This window comes from Haliotis rubra, unplaced genomic scaffold, assembly GCF_003918875.1.
Source record: "Haliotis rubra isolate DU_JTF1 unplaced genomic scaffold, ASM391887v1 Scf25, whole genome shotgun sequence".
Taxonomy (NCBI): domain Eukaryota; kingdom Metazoa; phylum Mollusca; class Gastropoda; order Lepetellida; family Haliotidae; genus Haliotis; species Haliotis rubra.
The window spans coordinates 3,400,830-3,423,322 of NW_025766558.1; the positions used below are offsets into that span (position 1 = coordinate 3,400,830).

General features: G+C 39.9%; 2 protein-coding genes across 2 annotated transcripts; both read left to right on the forward strand.

Annotated features, from left to right (window-relative positions):
* The first annotated feature begins 6,948 nt into the window (after nt 1-6,948).
* LOC124279318 lies at nt 6,949-8,920 on the forward strand. Its single transcript, XM_046715130.1, has 4 exons — nt 6,949-7,081; nt 7,751-7,937; nt 8,191-8,405; nt 8,703-8,920. The coding sequence occupies exons 1-4, from the start codon at nt 6,949-6,951 to the stop codon at nt 8,918-8,920; spliced, it is 753 nt and encodes a 250-aa protein (XP_046571086.1).
* Nucleotides 8,921-9,729: 809 nt separating this feature from the next.
* On the forward strand, nt 9,730-14,923 carry LOC124279319. Its single transcript, XM_046715131.1, has 10 exons — nt 9,730-9,906; nt 9,992-10,157; nt 10,295-10,448; nt 10,536-10,657; nt 10,903-11,042; nt 11,589-11,736; nt 11,842-12,036; nt 12,143-12,346; nt 13,550-14,299; nt 14,718-14,923. Exons 1-10 carry the CDS (start codon nt 9,730-9,732, stop codon nt 14,921-14,923), a joined length of 2,262 nt encoding a protein of 753 aa, XP_046571087.1.
* The last annotated feature ends 7,570 nt before the right edge of the window (nt 14,924-22,493 follow it).

Sequence of the window (22,493 nt, forward strand, 5' to 3'; positions counted from 1 at the left end):
TCTTCGTCAACAGGCTTTTAATTTCTATTTTTACTGATATATGATATAATAATAAATTGTGCTCGTGACGATATGGCTAAAATATTGCCGATGTGACGATAAACAATAACTCACTCACTCACTCACTTACTCACTTTTTGATGTTGTATCTTACACTCTGGCATTAGTGTGTTCCTGATCCGATCTACCAAGCGTCCACATCCTTGTTTGCAGCCTGCTGGGAAGTGACTGGTTTCAACATTTCCTACACTGATGTCCAGATTTCTATTGAAAGAAAATTCCATGGGTCAGGTATATATTCTTATCATTACCTTTTTTACAGCCCACAATGCATTTCTCTTGTTTTAACTTGTACTTTGATAATTTACCTCATCCATATGCACCATCTAATAGGGGATAAACTCTGGCGCTAACAGAATCTTTGAATTTGGGGAATTTGTTTTGGAATTTAAACCAGATGTCTAACTATTTTGAAAGAAATTGCAAGGTCATGTAATCTGATAAACTTCATATCCACATATGATATATATGCAAAATAGGTCAATACACGAACTGCTTTCACAAACCTCCATATACACCATGGACCGCCTCCGTGATGTGGTAGTTAGAGCGTCCGCCCGGAGAGCGGAAGGGCGCAGGTTCGATCCCCGACCGCGTCTAACCAAAAGGCGTTAAAATATGGTACTTGTTAGTCCCTGCCTGGCGCTCGGCATTAATGGTTACAACAAGGACTGGTCGGCTCGGAGTCAGTATAATGTGTCTGAGTGGGGTATTCATGCTTCACTGCGGCGTGGTATCTCAGTGGGCTAGCACTAAAAAAAAACAGCTTCAGTCTGGGCTAGTACAAGCAGCCGCACATACACATACACACGCATGCACGTCGTCATATGAGTGAGTGAGTTAATATTTAACGTCACATCGGCAATATTGCAGCCATATCGTGACGAAAACAAGCCATACAATAGAAAGTAGAAACATTTTGAAGATTAAAACCTGTCGACGAGGGACAGTAAAAAGACTAGAGAATCACAGTTATAAATATAAAACTAGCGCAGAGTTAAAATATTCCAATTAAAGAAGACAATACAATATAAAATACGGGCTATAGATCGCCAACAATTGAAGGCAGATCACCACACACTAGGGCCCATGGTCGTCATATGAGCGAAATATTCTCAAATACGACGTTAAACCCAATTTCACCTCACCTCACCATATACACCATGCGAATCCTAAAACGTTTAACATTTCAATGATGACGTCGTCGCGAGTTTGGTCACAACCATATGCCGCCGTCATGAACGACCTTCATCTTGGTGTACCGCTAAGAATTATCACGCGAATGCTGGATTCTCTTCTTATACATTCCCGTACGATTTGCTTCTTGTTTAGTGTAATTTTAAGAATGACAGCATATGATAAGAGAATATAAACCTTGAGTTTATCCGTATCATTAATAACATATATTATGAATAAAAATATGTATAATGCTCGTCAAAGGCTCGTAACATACACATTTTATTCTTAATATATGATATTAATGATACGGAAACACACATAAACAAAATGGCAGCAGTGATTACTTCGAGGAAGGCACAAATCCTCTTCAGATGATTCACCCACTCCATGTAATCAGTGATGACACCATCGGTGCAGGCTTCAGCACCATCTAGGTTGGCTGTAATGTCCTTGTTGACAATCTGGAAGATTTTAAGAACTTTTAAAACCACTGACTTTCTTTTCAATAAACCATGGAAGATTGTATTTGACATGTAATGGTTGACCATGTATTTGCCAAAAGGCCTCGACTGAAATTTCTTTGAGAATACTCTTAGAATTTTCATCAAAATCTACTTTCAGGGGATTCTTCTGCCAAACTCAAATGATTTGGATATGAATTTGGTTTGAAGGGAAAAGATTCCATACATATCTTGGATATTTCATACACTTTTACATAAGAATTAAAGCCTAAGATACTCACAATCTATCACCAGATGATTTGTGGCACACTGTTGATGGGTACACAAGTCTAGGAGTCGCTGACAATGCAGTGTTAAGTGGACTTTCCCTGGACCGTGGACAAACCTACAGGGCTGCCGTCATGTTTTGTGTCGTGAGAGTCTGCACCAGGCCTGTACACAGCAATGGAGTGACTGTAGTTCCCCATCCCCCTGTAGCTGGGGGTATCAACATTACATACTCCGAGACAGAGATCTCGTCCCAAGTGAGCACAATGGTAGCCATTCATGTTATGAGGGAATGTCCAGAACTATAGTTTCAGCTATGAGAAATATACATGGATCTTACGGAAAGATGATAGCTCTTCCATATATTCCATACAGTGTTGACAGACTGGTCTAAGGTGTAACATTGAGACATCCTTACTTACAATCGCACTCATGCAATAGGCCATCATGTCCATATTATAGTGTTTCAACAAACTGATCATCAATCATATAGGAATCACCTCCAATTGTTCTTCTTCTCATGGGTCATTGTATGATGGAACAAAAAATACAAGTTGCACTTTCCCTTATTCTTTGCATAGCTGGAGGTTGCAATGGATTGTTTCCGCGATCGCGACATACCTGCTACGTCAGAGTCGTATACTGTGATGGAAAGGTATGAGTGGAGTTTGATCGATCATGGACTCCTCATCGAGTGGGCACCTGTGGCCAATCTGACTCATCAGGGAAATCAGGTAACCTAAGAAATACAAAATGGAATACGAAAGAACTAACGATCCCATGTATAAAACACCGTTTTGATTTCAACATGACACGATTCTTGATAATCACATGCATTTTTTGGTTTATCAACTGGTCAGGTTTTATTCAAGATCAGCTTCTCCAGACCGCTAGATTTCAGCAAGTGCCGCAGGCTAGCCATCAGAGGGTACAACGAAGTAGGGCTCTCTACCGTAGTGTCTGCTGATGTCAGAAACTGCTCTGCCTTTGATCCACCTCTGGTGAAGCCTTCACTTGTCATTGACGCCACTGGTTAGATATTTGAAATAACAGTATAATATTCATATACCTCAGTAGGATGCGTTTGGTAATATTATTAAACGTTATGCTGACTTTTGCTGAACAAAAGTATTTTTTCCGAATAAATAATCTTTGAGACTCTGTACAAGTTTCTCTCAAGATTTTGATGACTGCTACCACATCATTTCTGCTGCTAAAACTCTTCCACGCACGTGCTATGTGTGAGTTAGTGAGTGAGCTTAGTTTTACGCCGCACTCAGCAATATTCCAGCCATATGGCAGCGGTCTGTAAAAAATCGAGTCTGGACCAGACAGTCCAGTGATCAACATCATGAGTGTTACTTGCGTATATGGGAGGGACACAAGTCAAAAGGTTCTTGGTCAGGAGTGACTAGGCATGAGGAAAACATTCAAAACCTAAATCTGCAGCAGAAGCCTTTTTCACGTGTCATGTTCCCCAAAACACTCACTAGATATTTGAAAGGACATTATACTATTCACTCAGTGGTTCGGATAAATTTTTCCATAATCGCCAACACCTGAAGGGATGGTATAAATCCAGCTAGGATCCATGTAGGTTACAAAAGTACTGTAAGTCCCCATGGTCCCTAGTGTGGTGATCTACCTTCATTTGTTGGCGATCTATAGCCCGTTTTTACATTGTATTGTCCTCTATAGATAAAATGTTTTAGATTCAGTGACTAGTTTTAAAAATATATCTGTGATAATCTAGTTGTTTTACTGTCCTTTGTTGACAGGTTTCATAATTTAATTTTTAATCATTATAAATCTATACCTTGTTTTAATTACGATATGGCTGAAATATTGCCGATGTGACTTTAAATCTTAAGTCACTAACTCATTCATGTTGGCGATCTATAGCCTGTTTCTATATTATGTTTTGTCCAAATAGTGCTTTAGTGTTAACTTTACATGCTAGTTTTAATTCTAATTGTGATAGTCTAGCTCCTTTACTGTCCTTTGACGACAGGTTTTGTAATATACACATATTCATCATCAACGTCAAATTTGTCCTTGTCGCGAAACATTGCTGATGTGACGCTAAGTATCAACTCACTCACTCACATTACTAGAAGCTAATCTCAATAATGATGGATCTGTTTAAGTTTTTCGTCTTACATGTAATACTAGACACTTACTTGCTTACATGCATGCCATGTATTCCCTGGCAGGATCAAAGATTGCAGAAGGCATTTGGAACGACATCATCTTAGAACAAAATGCCCTCTGGCCCATGCTGGATGTCGACTATACTCCCTACAAAAACATCCTGTCAGCTGTGTGGCCAAGTCTACGTCACAGGAAGTACAAGTGGGCGGTGGTAGCTGGTCACAAGCTAGACCCTACATCTCACTTCAAGCGGCAGAGTCTAATGACTGTCTCTGACCCATGTGCCTTGGCCGATGTCATCAAGTGTGGAGAAACAGGTGAAGCTGTGATGAGCACAGGTTATGTCGGTGGCCTCACAATCATTTGTATGTAGTTTCTTGGTGATAACTGGAGTATATTCGTTTAAGTTCAACTTTTTTCTCAGTTCAAAATTACAAATTATTTTGCTACTTTCTCACCATTTTCCATTTGCTTCAACATGGTCATTTGGTGAGGACACTGAACAATGATCATAAGGACTCATCTTTATACAGAAAATACCGCACTGAATCCCGTATTCTCATTGTGTTTTGTTCGTTGTCTAGGAAAGGAATTTGTCAACATACACTTTGACCAGAAAGAAGAACTTCCCCATGGACAAAGGTTCTACGTCTGTATTCATGCTGATGAGATGGAAGTGACGTATGAGAAGTGGATAACTGTCTTGGAAGAGGTGACTGCTTGTAGTGACGGTATCACTGTTGATCTCACCCCACCATCTCCAGGCTCGATCACCATCCAGGGGCTAAAGGAAAACGCATATCAAGTATGTCAGATATTATTTACTTAATTCTATCACCTATTCTATTGTATTTTGTAAACGTTTTATTTGTTTGCATTGGTAACAAAAATATGTTGCCTTGGTTGTTTAAGTTATATTTGACTAATTTTTACATGTGTTGTAACAGGCGCCACCGGTGGTTCAAGATAAAACCTCGATTTTGGAAACCCCTTATGTGATAGTGACTGGATAGTGTTTTGTGAACGAATGTTTATGATATAGTGGGCATCGTACTGTGGCCTTTGCTTTAGCAAAGCTGTGTTGTGATTTTCAAAAGTGTTATTTTTTTTATGGGTTAGTAACATAACCTTAAGACTGCGGGTAGTCAAAAAAAAACGGTTGGCTTTTGGGAAAAACATATTGAAGCTATTGACTGGATATATTGAACGTTCTCTCCAAATGATTATAGAATCATTCCCGAAACCAAAAGTGAGATACTTTGCAGTATTTTTACAGACTGAGCTGTTATTTTCTGTTATTCCTATGAAGTGAATGTGTGTGTTTTAATATAAGAAGAAATAATGATCAATCATCCATGAACTTTCAATATTCTCACAGATCAGCACATCTGAGGTGAGGGTTGACTGGTCTGGTTTTGTTGATGTGGAGGAGGAAGGATGGAGTTCACATGCGAGCGGCATCGCTTTCTATCAAGTTGCATTAGGTAGGACAGTATTGTACACTTAGATGTATACCTCATAATTTGTGAAGATGTTGGCTTCTAATGTTTAATGTTCTGAGAGGGAGCATAGGAACTTGGACGCGTAGTATGTAATGTATATTACTGTTTGCACTGCTGAACTTACAAACGGATTCATGCGACAGGGTCTATACCAGGAGAGGAAGACATCAGAGAGTTCACAAGCGTTGGACACGTCCAGCACACCACGCTGTCAGGTCTTCAACTACAGAACGGACACGTCGTCTATGCTACTGTCAGAGGTACATGGTCTAGGACAAGTGTTTCAGACCAAATTCTTTTTATTATTATATGTGTTCATTTGTGTAGAATGATTATAAGTATGGATTATATGTTTACAGCTACCGACTTTGTCAACCAACACACAACAGTATCTTCACTAGGTTTTGTCACAGACTCTACTCCACCTTATCACACGGGCAAGAACATACAAGTTGAATCAAGATACATCACATCGCCTGTCCTCCCAGTGTGGCACGTGTCACTGTTTTCTTCTTTAGTTTTTACATGAAAGAAACATACCGTTTGATTATTCCTCGTACAACTAGTTAACCTGTACACAATTTTTGTTCCGTCACATCTCCTATTTCAGTTTTTGCTTGTGATTTCTCCCAGACAGCAGTGTATCACTGATATCCAGCCATAATCATAAAGATAATCAAACTCTTTCATATCCCTACTGCACTCTTACACTGGATATTGACAGTGCTCAATAAAGGTATGACAATAAGTGATGTATTTTTGCTGTGTTGCATTATTTCAGCTGGGAGGGTGTGTTTGTGGACGAAGAGAGTGGAGTCAAACATTTTGATGTTTATGTTGGAAGTAGACCGGGGCACCAGGACATCTTGGTATTGGGAAGAGTAGAGGAACAATGTACAGAACTTGACCTTTCCCAAACAATGAAAGATGGTCACAGTGTGTATGTTACTGTGAAGGTGAATGTCATTTTTGCATAAAATTTTCGAAAACTTTGGCTTTTACTCAATCATATTTAGGAATAAGGAGTTGGGATAAAACGATCAAATGAGTTATCAAAGAGCATGGTCATACATCGTCAAAGAAACGTGGTCGCATGAAAGCATAAGTGTATATCAAAACAATGCAAGTCTTTCATCCATCAGTGTATGCAGTGTTCATGTCTGTTTGTTTTCTCCGCTCTGCAGGCCTACAACAGAGTGAGCCTCACCGCATTCATCACGTCTCATGCCTTGGAGGTGGATACAACGCCCCCTTCTGTCGGTCAAGTGTCTGATGGGAGATCATCAGTTAGTTCAGCAGAGGTGAAGGATGAAGATTACATTACCAGGATGGAGGACATGGGAGCCCATTGGGAGGGGTTTTCTGATCCCCACTCTACCGTTTCTCACTTCTTGGTCAAGGTTGGAACCTGCCCTGGATGCGAGGACACAGTAGCGGAATTTGATACAGGTGCAAGCACAGGTGGGTTAGATTGGGTAGGTGAGGTACAAACTGATAGGTCACGAGCAGATTAGGTCTCCCTCCTCTACACAAACTTACAGCCATTTCCAAACATACCGTTTCTGTAACCCCTGCATGTCCTGAACATCAACCATAACGTAAAACCGATAGACATGAACGTCTTTTAAAGTATAATGACGTTAATGTAATTGTATTCAAAAGAAACTGTATTAAGACAATTAAAACAAGTGGTGTTAAATGATGTTCACTGGTTTGCAAAGTGTCAATCAACTGTGACATTCCAGGGTCAGAGTTAAGTAAGGAAGATAAAGTGTAAATATTTTGTCACTATAAACAGTGCTTACTATGTTTAGTTAATTCCCTATTTGAAATATGAATATGTAATTTTGGAGGCCAGCTTCTTGAGCTGCTGAGAGTCTCAAACTAAATCCAACCTCAATTTGTGTAATTCAAGACTGTAAATCCAGTGTTTCAATGCAACGTGGCTGAGTGCTTTGTTTTCTTTCCGTTTCAAACACTATGTTAATGGCTCGTTATCGTTTTCCAAAAAACTGATCCCAATTCCATCAATTTCCGAAACTAAAGCTTAGGATTTACCATTTGTTTCCGAACCCACAATGTTATACTGAATGCAACTATGATATAACAAACTTGTAATGTTTTTTCTAGATGTAGTCTTCCATCACATTATGTTCGCTGAGGGTGTCAGGTATTACGTGACAGTGACAGCTTGTAACATGGCGGGACTGTGCAGCAGCGCAACATCTGATGGTGTTATCCTGGATGAAAGTCCTCCTGTCCCTGGCAGCGTCATGGACGGCACACAAGACCGAGACTCCCAGTACCAGGCATCCAGGTCCACTCATACTCCTGCTTAGTGATTTTACTATCAAGGTTTATCCTTAATCCTAACTCTGGCACACAAGACCGAGACTCCCAGTGCCAGGCATCCAGATCCACTCATGTTCTTGCTTATAATATCAACGTTTATTACCTTATAATATGTGTTATAAATCATTATGCATAGCACTATATACTCCCTTGTATCACCCGGAGACTATTACAGAAGTAATTTTATGTACTTTGTGTAATTATGTCTGTGTCACTAGGACGTTCCTGGGCTGCAAGTGGCATGGGTTCCAGGACACAGAGTCAGGTCTGGACCACTATGAGTGGCAGGTGGGGACCACACCAGGAGACAATGACATTCTCTCATCACAGCATGCTGCCCTTAAAGAGGTGGCATTCCTCACACTGAACGAAAGTCAGATGCTACCCATCGGAAACAAGATGTATATAACAGTTACAGCGTTCAACAGAGCAGGTATAAATGGTGTAGAGATTTATTACTGATAATACCAATTTCAGCTTTAAAATCCATCTATTTTTTATAGCACCAGCAGTGATGAATATCCAGTCCAAAAAACATAAGACTGAAAGATTTAAATAATTATCACATCACATTCTTCAGGAAAGGCAATTGTATTCCACAAATGCTGTACTTCTTTCATAATGACGTCATGTCGCCATTGCAAAATGAAGTCTATGTCACTTGCGTTTCTCCACATTTTAACAGGCGATGAATGTGTATTTTGGTATTTTATTTTAACAATCACTACAGGAGTGTTCACCACATCAACATCAAATGGCTTCATCATTGACAACAGCGCACCTGAAGTTGTGAAGACCCCTGCTATTGTGGAAGGACAGGGGGTCCTTGGTTGCCATGACGCTGATCAGTCGGTCCACTGTGAAGGTCAGCTGGGAGGTGAAGGACGAGGAGTCTTTCATAGAGAAGCAGTACATCTCAATCTCCTCTCATCAGCTAGGGGAGTTTAATTCTTCCATGATGGAGGTGAGAGCCAACAGTAAGGTGTTAAAAGGGTCTATGTAATATCAGTCACTGAAAACAGGAAAGTAACGAGATTTGCTTTGCTTTAATGCATGTGTAAAGAACGTGTGTTATTGCATAATGCTATCCGTCTCAAGTATTTAACAACCTAACCCAGAAGACACGGTTTGTCTTCAGATACCAGGACCTTTGAGAGAATATACTTTCACACAGCTGAATCTTCATGATGGAAGTCATTACATTGTGAAGGTTATATCATGCAACATGGGTGGTCTCTCTACACAGAGTGAGACTGGAAGCATCTTGGTCGACAGCTCCGTACCAACAACAGGTAAGTAAATATTTATCATAAACATGATTCTGAACATAATTTTACGCAGATAATAATTTGTATTCTCTTTGTAACGAATTACAAGCACATACATCTTATTGAAGCCCACCTTTGCAGGGGTTCTTGCTGTACAAACGGACCATGCTGCCAAATTGTCAAGGACTCAGTCCGGTTGGATGACTTGGACAAGAACCAGTCTTAGCCTTGCTTGGCTTGGGTTTGCTGATCTACACTCTGGCATAGATCATTACATAATTACAGTGGGCTCCAGACCATTTGCTGCCGACTTAGCACAGGTTTCGTCATTTGTGAAATTGTATCATGAATTGCACCGTCCGGAAGTTTTCAATGTAGATAGTTCAGGGTTCAGTGGATCTGATTTCGATTTCATATGTCATATCATAATGTACAAGATGTACTGTGAAATATCTCCATGGAATATATGTGTTGAAGGATATTAACGGTATGGTTTATCTGAATGTGTTTATTGTGCACGATATCCAGGACCCGCTGGTGAAGGTTTACTACAACATCAGTGGAGAGGACCTGGAGGATGAGGGAATTGTGCAAACATTCAACATCAGCACCAAAGACTTGTCTTCTACATCTTCTGTATTCGTCACCATGTGGGCAGTAAACGGTGTAAGTACAAGATGACTTTCCTTGTTGTCAGATGTCATTTACATTTCCTTCCTTCCTTTGTTGTTCAGTTCGTTTGGTTATGCAGGTGGGCCTCAAGAGCAGCCCCCTCCATTCCGAGCTGGTTCTGGGAGAAGGAGGCGAGCTAGAGTTGGTGAGACGTTGCAGCTCCTACAACTGTGAGGGACACTGTGTCTGTGCTGCCCAGGACAGGACATGTGGCAGTAGTCAAGGGTGCAGAATTTTGGACAATGGTATGCTTATATAGTGTAAGGGCGATCAGACCTATATCAAAGTGAAACTAACAAAACACCATATCCTAATTTTGTGTCGCACAATATTACAATTTAAAACACTGAGAGACCATGCCCATTTCATTACGTTTTTCCAGGCATGGGGAATTCTTCACTGACAGTCATAGACACCACTGATCTGAAATCCCTTGAATCTCCTGTGTTGGGGAATGACGTGGACTTCTCTCCCTTTGACTCATTCCTTGCAGCATCATGGACGGTAACCAACACAAAGTCCACACAACCCGTGAGGTCAGTTACACCGTCTTCTTGAATTCTGCCACATCCTTCACTAATATTATATCTAACAAAGATAAAGGCCAACAATGTTCTTTGCAGGTACGAGTTCAGTGCCGGACATTCAAGTGGGACATACCCGACAGGAATATATACGGAAAGTATCGAACGAGTGTGGTTTGATGCAGGACCTTTAATGTCTGCAGTCATAACTCTACCCAAAGGTACGTGGGTAGATCGTTTTATGTTGATCCACGTTCATTTGATTGTAATATCTATTTTCTGAACGTCCCGCATGTTATCTTTGTGGTGAAGTGTGTATCGGAATGTTCACATATATGAGCTGACAACGGTACAAGAATCTGTATCGAAACGTCATACTCGCAAAATGAAAGAAGTTGTTATCTATACAGTTTGTCTATCCTCACATGTAATCTTAGTTGTGAGGTTTGTATTGGAATGTTCACAGGGCGTGAGCTGACACCAAGACTCAGCTACAGTGTATTTGTGCGGACATGGTATGACGAGAACACATACAACATCTACAAATCCGATGGCGTCATCATTGATATATCAGCACCAAGAACAACTTCACTGCAAGGAATAGCGGTGGGTGACTTGCGGAATACACTTTCGGAATCCATGCAAATTCAATCCCGTGTGAACCAGAGAACACGTATCAAGTACATAATGACATGATTATCCACATATAAATTAACATGATCGGACTTTTGATTAACAAAAGTCAACATTCGATTACAATGCGCCAAGAGGATAGAACTATTTTGCTTCGAAGTCACCATTCAATGGTTTTCTTGTAACATGCTATGATTAGGATTACGTTTTCTCAGTAAAGTTTAGATGGAAGTGCTGTTGAGTCCTTCCGACAATTTACACTTTTCAGAGGGGTACACACAGTGCGTCATTTGGACTACCAGTTGTTCGATGGCTTATTGGGATAAGTAGCGAACCATGTGTCCTGGCGATAAGATGCCTGACTCCGAGAGTGTGAATTCGAACCCGAATGGGACACAACCTAACATATAACCTAGAATCAGTATTTTGCTGAGAAAGTGTCATTCCAAATGTAACATTTGTTATCTTTGACCACTTTCTGAATGGTATCCAATGTGTATCCAATGATTTGTTTCATAGGTGAAAGAACACATGGAATCTGGAGACAGGAAAGACATCGACTACCAACATCGCGTAGATAGGATATACCTGAGCTGGAAGAATGTACTGATGGACACACAGACAGGACTCCTGAAATACAGGGCTTACACAAGTACTTCACCTGGCGGTATGTCTCCAAACCATGGTAGCTCAGGACAAACGAAGTATTTGTTTGAGTTCTGTCACATAAATCTGAATTCTCAGAAATAAAATCTAACTGGGCCTGTTTCAGGTTACAGCATACATGCGTCGTCTGACATGACTGCCACGAACTGTACAGTGTCTGGGTTGTCTCTGGAATCGGGAACAATGTACTACTCCAATATCCTTGCATATAACAAAGCAGGACTGGTTGCCTGGGCATTCTCAGATGGGGTGCAGATTGATGTCACGGCACCAGTAGCAGGGACTGTAGAAGATGGAGACGGTAGGCATAGGATTTCAGTTACATTCAGCCATGAATATATACAGAATGTAAATTGTAAGTTGCATGTCATATTAAGTCGGTCAACATATTTCCTGTCACTGTCCAGGGTCCGGTGATGTTGACTACCAGTCCTACCAGACACGGGTATCTGCCTCCTGGTTTGGGTTTGCTGACAAGGATTCCACAATCAGCAAGTATTTCTGGTGTGTTGGTTCAACTAATGATACATCTGGATGCAGCATCGTGGATTGGCAGGATGTGGGGCTACACACATCAGCAAGGGCACGCCTGGAGTCACCACTTGTTGATGGTAGGAACATAAATATTTGATCGGATTGTTTTTGCAAGGATAATACAGCTTAACCTTGGACATGAGTTACACGATACAAAAACATTGTGCATTTAAAGCAATTTCATTATATATTCATTCATAGAACAAAACTGCAAACATTGTAAGACTTTATCACCAAATGCAACTTGGTGGTCAATTCTGTCAGCCATGTAGTTATCGTGTATATATATCATTCAGTCGGAACTTTTGGAACACAGAAACATGTCGAGCGGAATCCACCATGTGCACGTTCTAAACTTCGATATAGTAATAGTAAAATTTCGTGTCGAATGTTTGTGACCGGGAATGTATGGTTCAAGTCAAAATAAGAAATTGCATCAGAAAGCTTTTAATAGTGCAAATTTTCAGGAGTCGTATGACGCTCTTTGATATCTTTGAAAAACCCATCCTCAGATGTTCTGAAATGGAATATTGGTGACACAAAGAGGAAGTTGGCTAGTATTCTATAGGAAATACGGCAAATGCAAATATTTTTACATGTGTAACTTAAACATTTCGTAACTGACATAATTAGTCATATTTAAAGATAATGCCGACGTTAACTACTTCTGCATTTTAGTGCACATACATTTGACCCGAATGCCAGTCCTTTAAACTTAGGAATCACAAGTCTTAATAGATGATCAACTTCTTTATTGTATAATAGCGACGTCTCGGTATGGATACTTGAAAACAGTATAATCATCCATACCGACACGTCGATATTATACAATAAAGAAGTTGATCATCCATAAAGACTTGTCACCGGTGAAGGTCCGGGTTAGAATATTGATCTTCAGTACCACATGCTTGTCGTAAGAGGCGATTAACGGGATCGGGTGGTCAGACTTGCTCACTTGGTTGACACATGTCATCGGTTCCGAATTGCACAGATCGATGCTCATGTTGTTGATTACTGAATTGTCTGGTCCAGACTCGATTATTTACAAACCACGCCATATAGCTGGAATAGTGCTGCGTAAAACTAAACTCACTTACTTTCAACGTCTAGAATGCCTCTCAAACAGTTCCTTTAAACTTAATATAACATTTGATGCCTTTCAAATGCACTTCCCAACTTCACTTTAAAGCAGACATTTTTTGACTTGTTGTCTATGCTATGCTATGACCAATTTTGGAAAATATCACTGTGGTTATGACCTTTTTGGTTATTATTTACAGGAATACAAATATGGACGAAGGTTTATGCAGTAGACGTTGTTGGCCACACATCTACAGTGGTTGTATCAGATGGGGTCATCATTGATTCATCGCCACCTGAAGTTAAGGACATTGCCTATCTAGGGGAAAATCTGGTGTCCAATCCCTCCTTTGAGGAAAGCACTAGCCAATCCACTGACTGTCATCCTGAACTACCTTCATGGAAGGCTGGGAGGCACTCCTGCATCAAGCTACTGACACCTGGTGGTCACCATGCCACACACGGGATAACAATAGTTTATGTACGAGGCAGCATACAGCAGAATGTCATGAACCTTGACGTTGGCAGAAGATATAAAGCCACCATCCATGTTGGGTATCCTTTGGACATTACTGTCAACCAGAAAGTAGTAGAAGGTTTCATATCGTTTGGGAATGACGTCTTTACCTTCAGCCTCGATCCACACCTATGTGTAGACTCGTGTTATGGTACAGATGGACGAGTCATTCTGTGGAGCCAGTATAGCTTCAGTTTCCTGGCACAGAACGCCACAACACCGCTGAAGATTGGGACGTCTTCAATCAGCATGGAAATGGCCCTGGATCACGTGTTGTTGCAAAGAGTGGATCATGTAGGGAATGCAGATACTCTGGAAACAGAAAGTAACATCAAGATTCAAGCTGTCTTCCGGAAACACTGGTCATCAGTCCATGTATCTTGGCACTTTCATGATGGAGAGTCTCCACTTGTAGAATACACAATGGCTGCGGGTGCGTTTTGCAGAAACAAATGTCATATAAGTCTATATCTTGTTCGCTTAACCCCTTGTGTGTGTGTGTTTGTGTGTGTGTATGTATGTATGTGATTCGAGAACGCCGCCCTCAACAATATTCCAGCTATATGGCGGCCGAGAAGTGTAGAAAGATAAAATTCTAAGAACTATAGTTTTACCGTGTCGTGATTAATTGGTGTATTGTTACTAGTTACATGTAGAACTGGTAGTTAAATGTGCAGAACATGCCTGGGAATATCACTGACACCTGGTGTCATCACCTTATTATAACATCCAATGAATATTCAGGCAGATTTCAGTTTACAAGCATCTCACCTTTGTTCATGTGACACTGATGTAATCTTAGCGATACTTAGACTCAAATTAGTGTAATGCCAATAAGATCTTTCTGAAAGGTACTGTCCCCGGAGGAACTCAGGTGCAGGGCTTTAAGAGTGTTGGTCGACACGCACATGGAACTCTGTCCGGTCTGAGACTGTCCCACAAACAGAAACTGTTCCTGACCATCACTGCCAGGAATGCTGCTGGTCTCACAACCGTCTCCCGCCCTGAGCCCATCACTATCGACATGACCCCCGCCGGTGTTCTCTCACATCAATGATGGATACGGTAAAGTGAAATACTTGTGGTTCTGTCAAACTATACTACAAACAAAAACTATGGGAACACTCCAAAATATTTAATGGTCATATATAAACTTAAACGTGGTGAGGTCATTTTATACTCTAAGGTAAATGCAACTTGTTGTGTGCATAATTGACCCTTTAAACGACATGTTGGAATATGCAGTGAAGCAAGTGATTCAATATTCGTTGAGTTTGAGTGAAATGAAACATTGCCAAAAACAACGAAAAAACAAAGGTTTTGAAACACACCAGCACCATGTTTGATTCCAACCCCCAAACCCATCAACCTTGTGCATGTGGAAGACAGACTTTTAGGGCGTTCCCATACTTTTGGTTGTAGTATACTTTTAAAATATACACATAATACATCAGAGATAAACGAGACATATTTTTTAAGCGGTCGTACGATTGCATATATAGAGTTAAAAATGTCCCTTATAACGTAATTTGCAGCTGAAAACTGTGTTGAACATTAAGGATAATGTATTATTCGTTTAGGAATGGACATTGACTACCAGACTTTGGGCGTTGTGTACGTCAACTGGGCAGTCGAGGATGCTGAGTCGAGAATTCTGCACTGTACCTGGGCAATAGGTATATATGATATCCCCAAAACAACAGCAGTTACTGACGTGTCCTCAATAGCTGACGTGGTATTGTAAATATTCCCTAAGTTGTTTTGTTAACGGTTGTCATCTGTATTGTTCATTGAGCTTCGTTGTACTTGAGGAAGATAGCCCTCTGTGAAGAGATACTTGTCACACGAGTCCATTGATGGAACATCGCTGACTAAATATACACAAACACAAGTCTAACAGGTGCCCTTTGTCAATTTGGTGTTTGGTTGTTATTTAACACCCAATTCAGTAAACTTCGAGTTGTATGATCGAACTCTGTAAATGTTTGGAGTCTGGACCAGACATTCTAGTCATTGGTATCATAGTCCAGAAGCATGGGTTGATGAAGACCAATACATGGGGACTCCTTGTTCCGGGTTGAATTTAATCAACCTTATTCGGTTCATCACATGAATGATATGAAAAACCTCATATAACAACACCATGCCTCTTAATACAACCTGGTCTCAGCACACACACACACACACACACACACACACACACACACACACACACACACACACACACACACACACACACACACACACACACACACACACACACACACACACACACACATTATCAACTACATGTGCGGCAGTAGTGTTTCACCTGTTGTATTATTTCATTCATTGCTTCACATTCGTCTTTTTTAGATTAAGTAAACGTGTATTGCTACAGCGATTTGTTTCTGATAAAACGTTTGATTGTGGATTGTTTAATACATGCATTAAAGACATTCTGAAAAGTAAGTGTTCTGTCCAGGCACGACTCAAGGTAAAAGTGACCTCAAGATGTTTGATTTGGTTCTCCGAAATCAAACAACTGCTAACTTTGACATCACAAACGTCAATATTAGCCTTCCTCTGAAGATATTCTCAACGGTTCGTTGTATCAACAACGTGGGTTTGATGTCGTCAGCCGTCTCCGATGGCGTAACTCTGACACATGGCCAACTGAAGCCTACAATGGCGGTCATCATGGAGGACAACGTCATGTACTTCCATCAACGTGGTCAATGCCTTAAAAACAACACAGTTCGGATGCAGTGGGCCCGGAATCTTCTCCAGTCAACCGTGGTAAGTTTAACTGTCTTGCATCTATTAGTGTGTGACAGGAATCTGACACATGTCATTTAAGTTGAAATCATTTACTCTAAGACCACCGAGTTGTCAGCAATGACGTGTACATGTTGACTCTAAACTTCAGATTAAGGTAACAGATGAGTCCGGCACGTATCAGACCAGTGTAGACACCGACTATGAGTTCGCCTCGTTCTGTGGGCTGCACCTCAAGAATCCGGCCTCTTACCCAGTGGCAGTATCTCAAGACAACGTGCTTGGGACACAAAGGGAAACAACTCTTTTTAACCTTACCACCCATGGCAATCCTCCGACAATAACAGGTTAAAGTTTTCTGTTGTTATTCAGCTTATTTAACATTCAGCATTGTAATTGTCTTTAAAGATAAACACGTTTGTACTTGCAATTAATTCAATAATTATTGAACTTGGTATGTGTATTACGGACTAAAAAGATAGGAATACATCACTGCTATCTTGAGACTTTTCATATCCCACATGGATAGATAGATGATTCGTGAATCCCAATGTCACGGTACATGTGCTCAGCGATGTGTTAAACCCCATTCACTCACTCACTCATAAAATATGATACCTAATTCAAATTTATAGGATCAGCTGCGATAGCTGTGTCTCGGAAAGGAAGGCACATCTTACTAAACTGGGACGGGCTGTTTGTCTCTCCTTGGAAGGATCTGCAATATGAGCTTCACATTGGAACAGTGGTTGGAGGAGCAGACATCTTGGAGGGGGTTCTCACGAAAAGAGCTGAAACAAACCTGACCATGATCTCCTCCCATTCCATACCAGAATCTTTATTTGCAGCTGTGACCGCAACAGACCCGTGTGGTTATAGTGCTCACTATCAGCAAGAAATAGAACTTTAACATGGCCACACATGGATGTATTAAACACATATATGTAAAGTATACACCAGCTTTATGAAACATATATGGAATGGCGTTTTCTCTCTTTAAGGATATTTTATATTAATATAGCAGTGTTTTTCATCATGCAAAATTAAACATTTACTTATAATTGATGTTTTAATTACGTGTTACCACACTGTATTCTGCAACGTGACATGCAAAGCCTAAGCTGTTTATAATAATGATGCATATTTTGAGTTGTACAAAACTTTCGTACATTTTTACAATCATTTTTAGATCAGTGTGGATATTCATGTTAAACCATCATTCAGTAGTAGCGTGTTCTTGCATTACTGTTGACGTCAGTTGGTAAGGACAAACAGAGTCTGATACTGCCATGTAGTGTTGATTAAGACGTTCATTGATGCATGCATTTGTTGTATATTAAACAGTGATCGCGTTGCACTATTGACTCAAATAAATGTTGTATTCATTTTGGCATTGCCGTGAACACAAATACCACAGCTGAAACAGTAACTGTCCACTGTCTGTCCAAATATTCTGCTGTATATAGTATTACTTCTTCGAAAGAAAGCCAAGTGTGAATTTACTTATGTTAGCAGTGGACACGATTCGTTAGGGAAAATATTTGCCATATTATAAGCTTGAGAAATTAGCATGGTAGAGTGATGGCACCAGGTAAAGGACTGATCTTACCCACGGATGGCTCTTGTTACAACAAACCTTATGCAAAGGCAAGTCAGTTGTTCGCCTGAACAAACACATAATATGTAGACCAAGTCAAATCAAGGAATAGCATCGGGCATCGTGTTGGTCACTGTTCATTCAACGTTGAGAGTTGGAGCTATCTTGCATTTCCCAAAAATCGGAACTTGCAAGACCCTATGACTGATACTGACCCAAGTACAAGATCTGGAACATCGGCTTTAAGGTTATCGTGCATTGAGTATAAATGATTTCCTGAACTGTGGTGGATGTAGACAAACTGGGAGTGGTTAATTTGGGGGAGGTGTAAGCACAGGAATAGGTTTACAGTGTTATACAGCGGTGAGGATCAAATAAAAAGCGAATAAATATAGATATTGTTGAGGTCAGTTGTAATATTTGTAATTTCAAAATGATGACTGAATCTGTACCTGGGAGGAGTGAAGACTGGGTGTACGTGTGCACCGCTGTTCATTATGATTTGTCGGTAACATTTTCGGACGTTGGGGTAGCCAAGTGCTCGTTATGGATTCGATTCCCGAAATTGTCCACTGCAGTGATATTGCTGGAATATTTCTAACACCAACTTTAATACCGTAAAACCATATTCACTCACTCATAATACAGTTGTCATCGTTCCTTCTCACGAAACATCAAGAACTATAAGGAGCATGACGTGAGTGAGTGAGTTTATGTTTATAGTCACATCGGCAGTATTTCAGCCATATCGTGACTAAAACTAGTTATAAATGCATAATTAATATAGTTACATTGAAAAACAAAACTGTCGATGAAGGACAGTAAAACCGACTAGGATATCACAGAAACAAGAATTGAAACTAGCATCTATCTCTAAAATTTGATGTTAATCAGGACAATACAATATGAAAAGACAGGCCATAGGTCACCAGCAACTGAAAGTGGATCACCATACTAGGGACCATGAGGACGTACAGTACATTTGCTAACTGCATGGACCCTAGCTGGATTTACATAATCCCTTCAGCTGTTGGTGATTGTCGTTAGTTTTAAAACACGAAGATGCTACGTTTAAATATTTGGTAAGCTTAATTGGCTTTGAATGTTTTAGGACCCCCCACAGGAGGGCAATAATTTTCCAATACTTCAACCCCCTGTGAGGATATAGGTATAGCCACCCACAATCTCAGCTGTTCATTTAAACTACCAATAATTAAATGCTTATCTATTTACAAATTTTATCTAACAGTTCTATTTCTTTTGAAAAGTCAAAGATTACATGAATTTTAAGATCTGTAAAATGATCCTTAATAGTTGAAATACTTGTTATGGAAAAATCAACACAGCTAAGCAGGACATGCCTGGCCATGATTCTCTCATCACAAGGGATGCAAAACGGAGGACCTTCGCCTTTTAAAAAATACTCATGAGTATATCTAGTATGGCCAATGCGACATCGTCGCATAATAACCTCCTCCAATCTGGACTGACAACCCAAGGAAATCAGTTCTAATGATAGCTTTGTAATCAGAGTATGGAAGAAGACGTGGTGTTACAGTTTTGTTGAGTGCTGCTTTAGCAGCACAGACGGCCATTAAGTTACCAGAAGTGCCAACATCGCTGGGTAACCAACAAAAACGATGTCGCATTGGCCAGTTCATTATATAATTCAATAATTTCAATTAAAAGTGGATGTTTAACATAAGTTTTTAATAGCCTGAAGACACGAAAGAGTCAGAAAAGTTTATGTATTGTTTAAGTTTAGGGTGTCTTTGAATATATTTAGGAGCCGTTAATATAGTGTTTTCTTCAGCTGTGAAAGCGGAGCTGTGATCTGGTAATCTGGAAGATATTGTTCTTGGCCTCCTTTCACAAAGCACTAACATGATCGTAAGTCACTAAGCTAACCTCAGTGCAATGTTAAAGAATGGGAGCTAAGGTTAACCTTAGTAAAGGATGCTTCGTGAAAGGAGCCCCTGGATCCAATGACAGTGGCAGAAGTCACTACGCCATCATCCCTGGACCCATCTTTAAATAAGGATTTGTATGTATTATATTTATTTTTTAATTGATTAAATTCTTGTTTATATTGTAATTCATTAGTTTCTGATTTTTAAAATGTGGTTAATGTTAGGTCGACTTGTGGCCTAACCAATTGCCAAGGAGAAAGAAGCCGGAAAGTAGATATATTCAGAAATGAATGGTTTAATTCTTAGCTGTTGAGGCGGACCAAGAGAAGATTTCTTGTTGTATAAATCCTCATAAAGGGGATTCAAGGCACAGTTATATGCAGGATTAGATTCGTAAGAATACAGTTTTTAAAAATATTGTATAGATAATTTTACACGGCGTTATGTAAGAGATGACCCATCTGCCTTGACGCAGAGACTGTCAATAGGTGAAGTTTTAAAAAGATCCAAGACAAAGTCTTAGACCTTGGTGGTGGACAGAATTTAAACGTTTCAGGTTGCTTTTGCAGACTCCACTATATACGATGGAGTAATAATCAAGTTTGAAACGGACCAATGATCGATATAGGTGTAGGAGGGTAGCTTGATCCCCTCCCCACTTAGAATTGGAAACGACTTTTAACAAGTCAAGTGCCTTCACGCATTTGTTGTTGAGATATTTGATATGTGGAAGAAAAGCTAAATGGGAGTCTAAAATTAGACCCCAAGAACTTGGTCCCCTGACAACTGTGATGGGAGTGCCATTTATAAATATTTCTGGGTCCATATGCGACTTATTTTTTCTACAGAAGTATATAAAAATAGTTTTTGGATTAGAAAATGTAAAGCGGTTTTCAAGACACCATTTATTTATTTTATTTAAACAGAACTGCAGTTGCTGTTCAATACTATGCATATTTTTACCGCGACAAGAAATATTAAAAAAACATCCACAGAAAGTGATCCATCGATTGAATCATTAAAACCTTTGATAAACTGTTGATCTTAATACTAAACATTGTGACAGACAAAATACTGCCTTGTGGGACATCTTGATTATAATGATCAGACAGGGTAGAACCGACGCGTACTTGAAATTGCCCGTAAGTTGAAAATTCGGATATAAACTGAGGCAAACGGCCCCGTAAATCACAATCATGAAATCTTATAAAATGCCGTGCTTGCATTTCGTGTCTTAAGCCTTTCCTAAATCGAAAAAGAATGACACTGCATATTGCTTGCTAAGAATAGCATTATTTACGAATGACTCCAATCGAACTAAATGGTCAATGGTACTGCGATTTTACGAAAACCACATTGAATATTTGTGATTAAAATATTTGACTCTAAGTACCAAGTTAATCTGTTATTGACCATGCGTTCCATGGCTTTTCAAACGCAGCTAGTCAAGGAAATGGGCCTATGATTAAAGGGATCGGTATGATCACGTCCAGGTTTACGTATGGGTACAACAATGGCATCACGCCAGGATGAACGATATTTACGAGATGCCCAAATGCCATAAAAATATTCTATAGTGTCTCTAAACAGGATTCAGGTAAGTGTTTCACGAGTTGATAATGAATGTTATCAGCTCCTGTAGCAGTATCGTGAGCTTCTTCAAAAGCAATATCAGCTCCTGTAGCAGTATCGTGAGCTTGTTCAAGAGCAGTATAAAGCTCATGAATAGAAACGACTTCATTATAATCTTCCCCATTATACGAATGATAATTTTGTTCCTTTCCTACTGTTTTTAGTATTTTTGCAATTGAGGAACATAGACGAGGAAAACTGTTTTTCCAGCGTTTCCCAAGTTTGTTTGTGATATCAGATTTATCTGTTAACAATTGACCCCCAGTTTTGAGATTATGTATGCTTGATTTGGTACCCTTACCTTTCATTCTCTGGATCATGTTCCATACCTTGGACATCGGCGTCGGTGAATTTATTTTTGAAACATATTTTGCCTTGCCTGGTGCTTACATGTATTTTGCTTAAATGTGCGCCGTGCTTTAGCATTTAAACTTTTATATTTATTTAAATTATGCACCATTGGGTGGCGACGGAAATAGTGTTCGGCTTTTTTCCGTGCCATCCAGCCTCGTTTGCATTCATTATTAAACCATGGTTTACGTATATGTGGATTTGCAGTGGACTTAGGAATACATTCATCGGCTATTTTGTTTAGTTCATCAGAGAATAATTGTACTGAATCAGGAACATCAATAAATCGATCAGGATTTAAGCCTTCCGTACTTGAACAAATGCCAGTTAGCTTTGTTGAAGTTTCACCTTGATGGAGGAACATCACCCGGAGTTATTGT

What these genes read in the sequence shown, in the direction of transcription:
- LOC124279318 (XM_046715130.1), top strand. Translation starts at nt 6,949, where the DNA reads ATGGAGGACATGGGAGCCCATTGGGAGGGGTTTTCTGATCCCCACTCT. An exon ending in TGATACAGGTGCAAGCACAG is followed by an intron (nt 7,082 to 7,750) that starts GTGGGTTAGATT and finishes TGTTTTTTCTAG; the next exon opens with ATGTAGTCTTCCATCACATT. An exon ending in TCCCAGTACCAGGCATCCAG is followed by an intron (nt 7,938 to 8,190) that starts GTCCACTCATAC and finishes CTGTGTCACTAG; the next exon opens with GACGTTCCTGGGCTGCAAGT.
- LOC124279319 (XM_046715131.1), top strand. Translation starts at nt 9,730, where the DNA reads ATGGTTTATCTGAATGTGTTTATTGTGCACGATATCCAGGACCCGCTG. An exon ending in GTGCAGAATTTTGGACAATG is followed by an intron (nt 10,158 to 10,294) that starts GTATGCTTATAT and finishes ACGTTTTTCCAG; the next exon opens with GCATGGGGAATTCTTCACTG. An exon ending in GGAGTCACCACTTGTTGATG is followed by an intron (nt 12,347 to 13,549) that starts GTAGGAACATAA and finishes TATTATTTACAG; the next exon opens with GAATACAAATATGGACGAAG.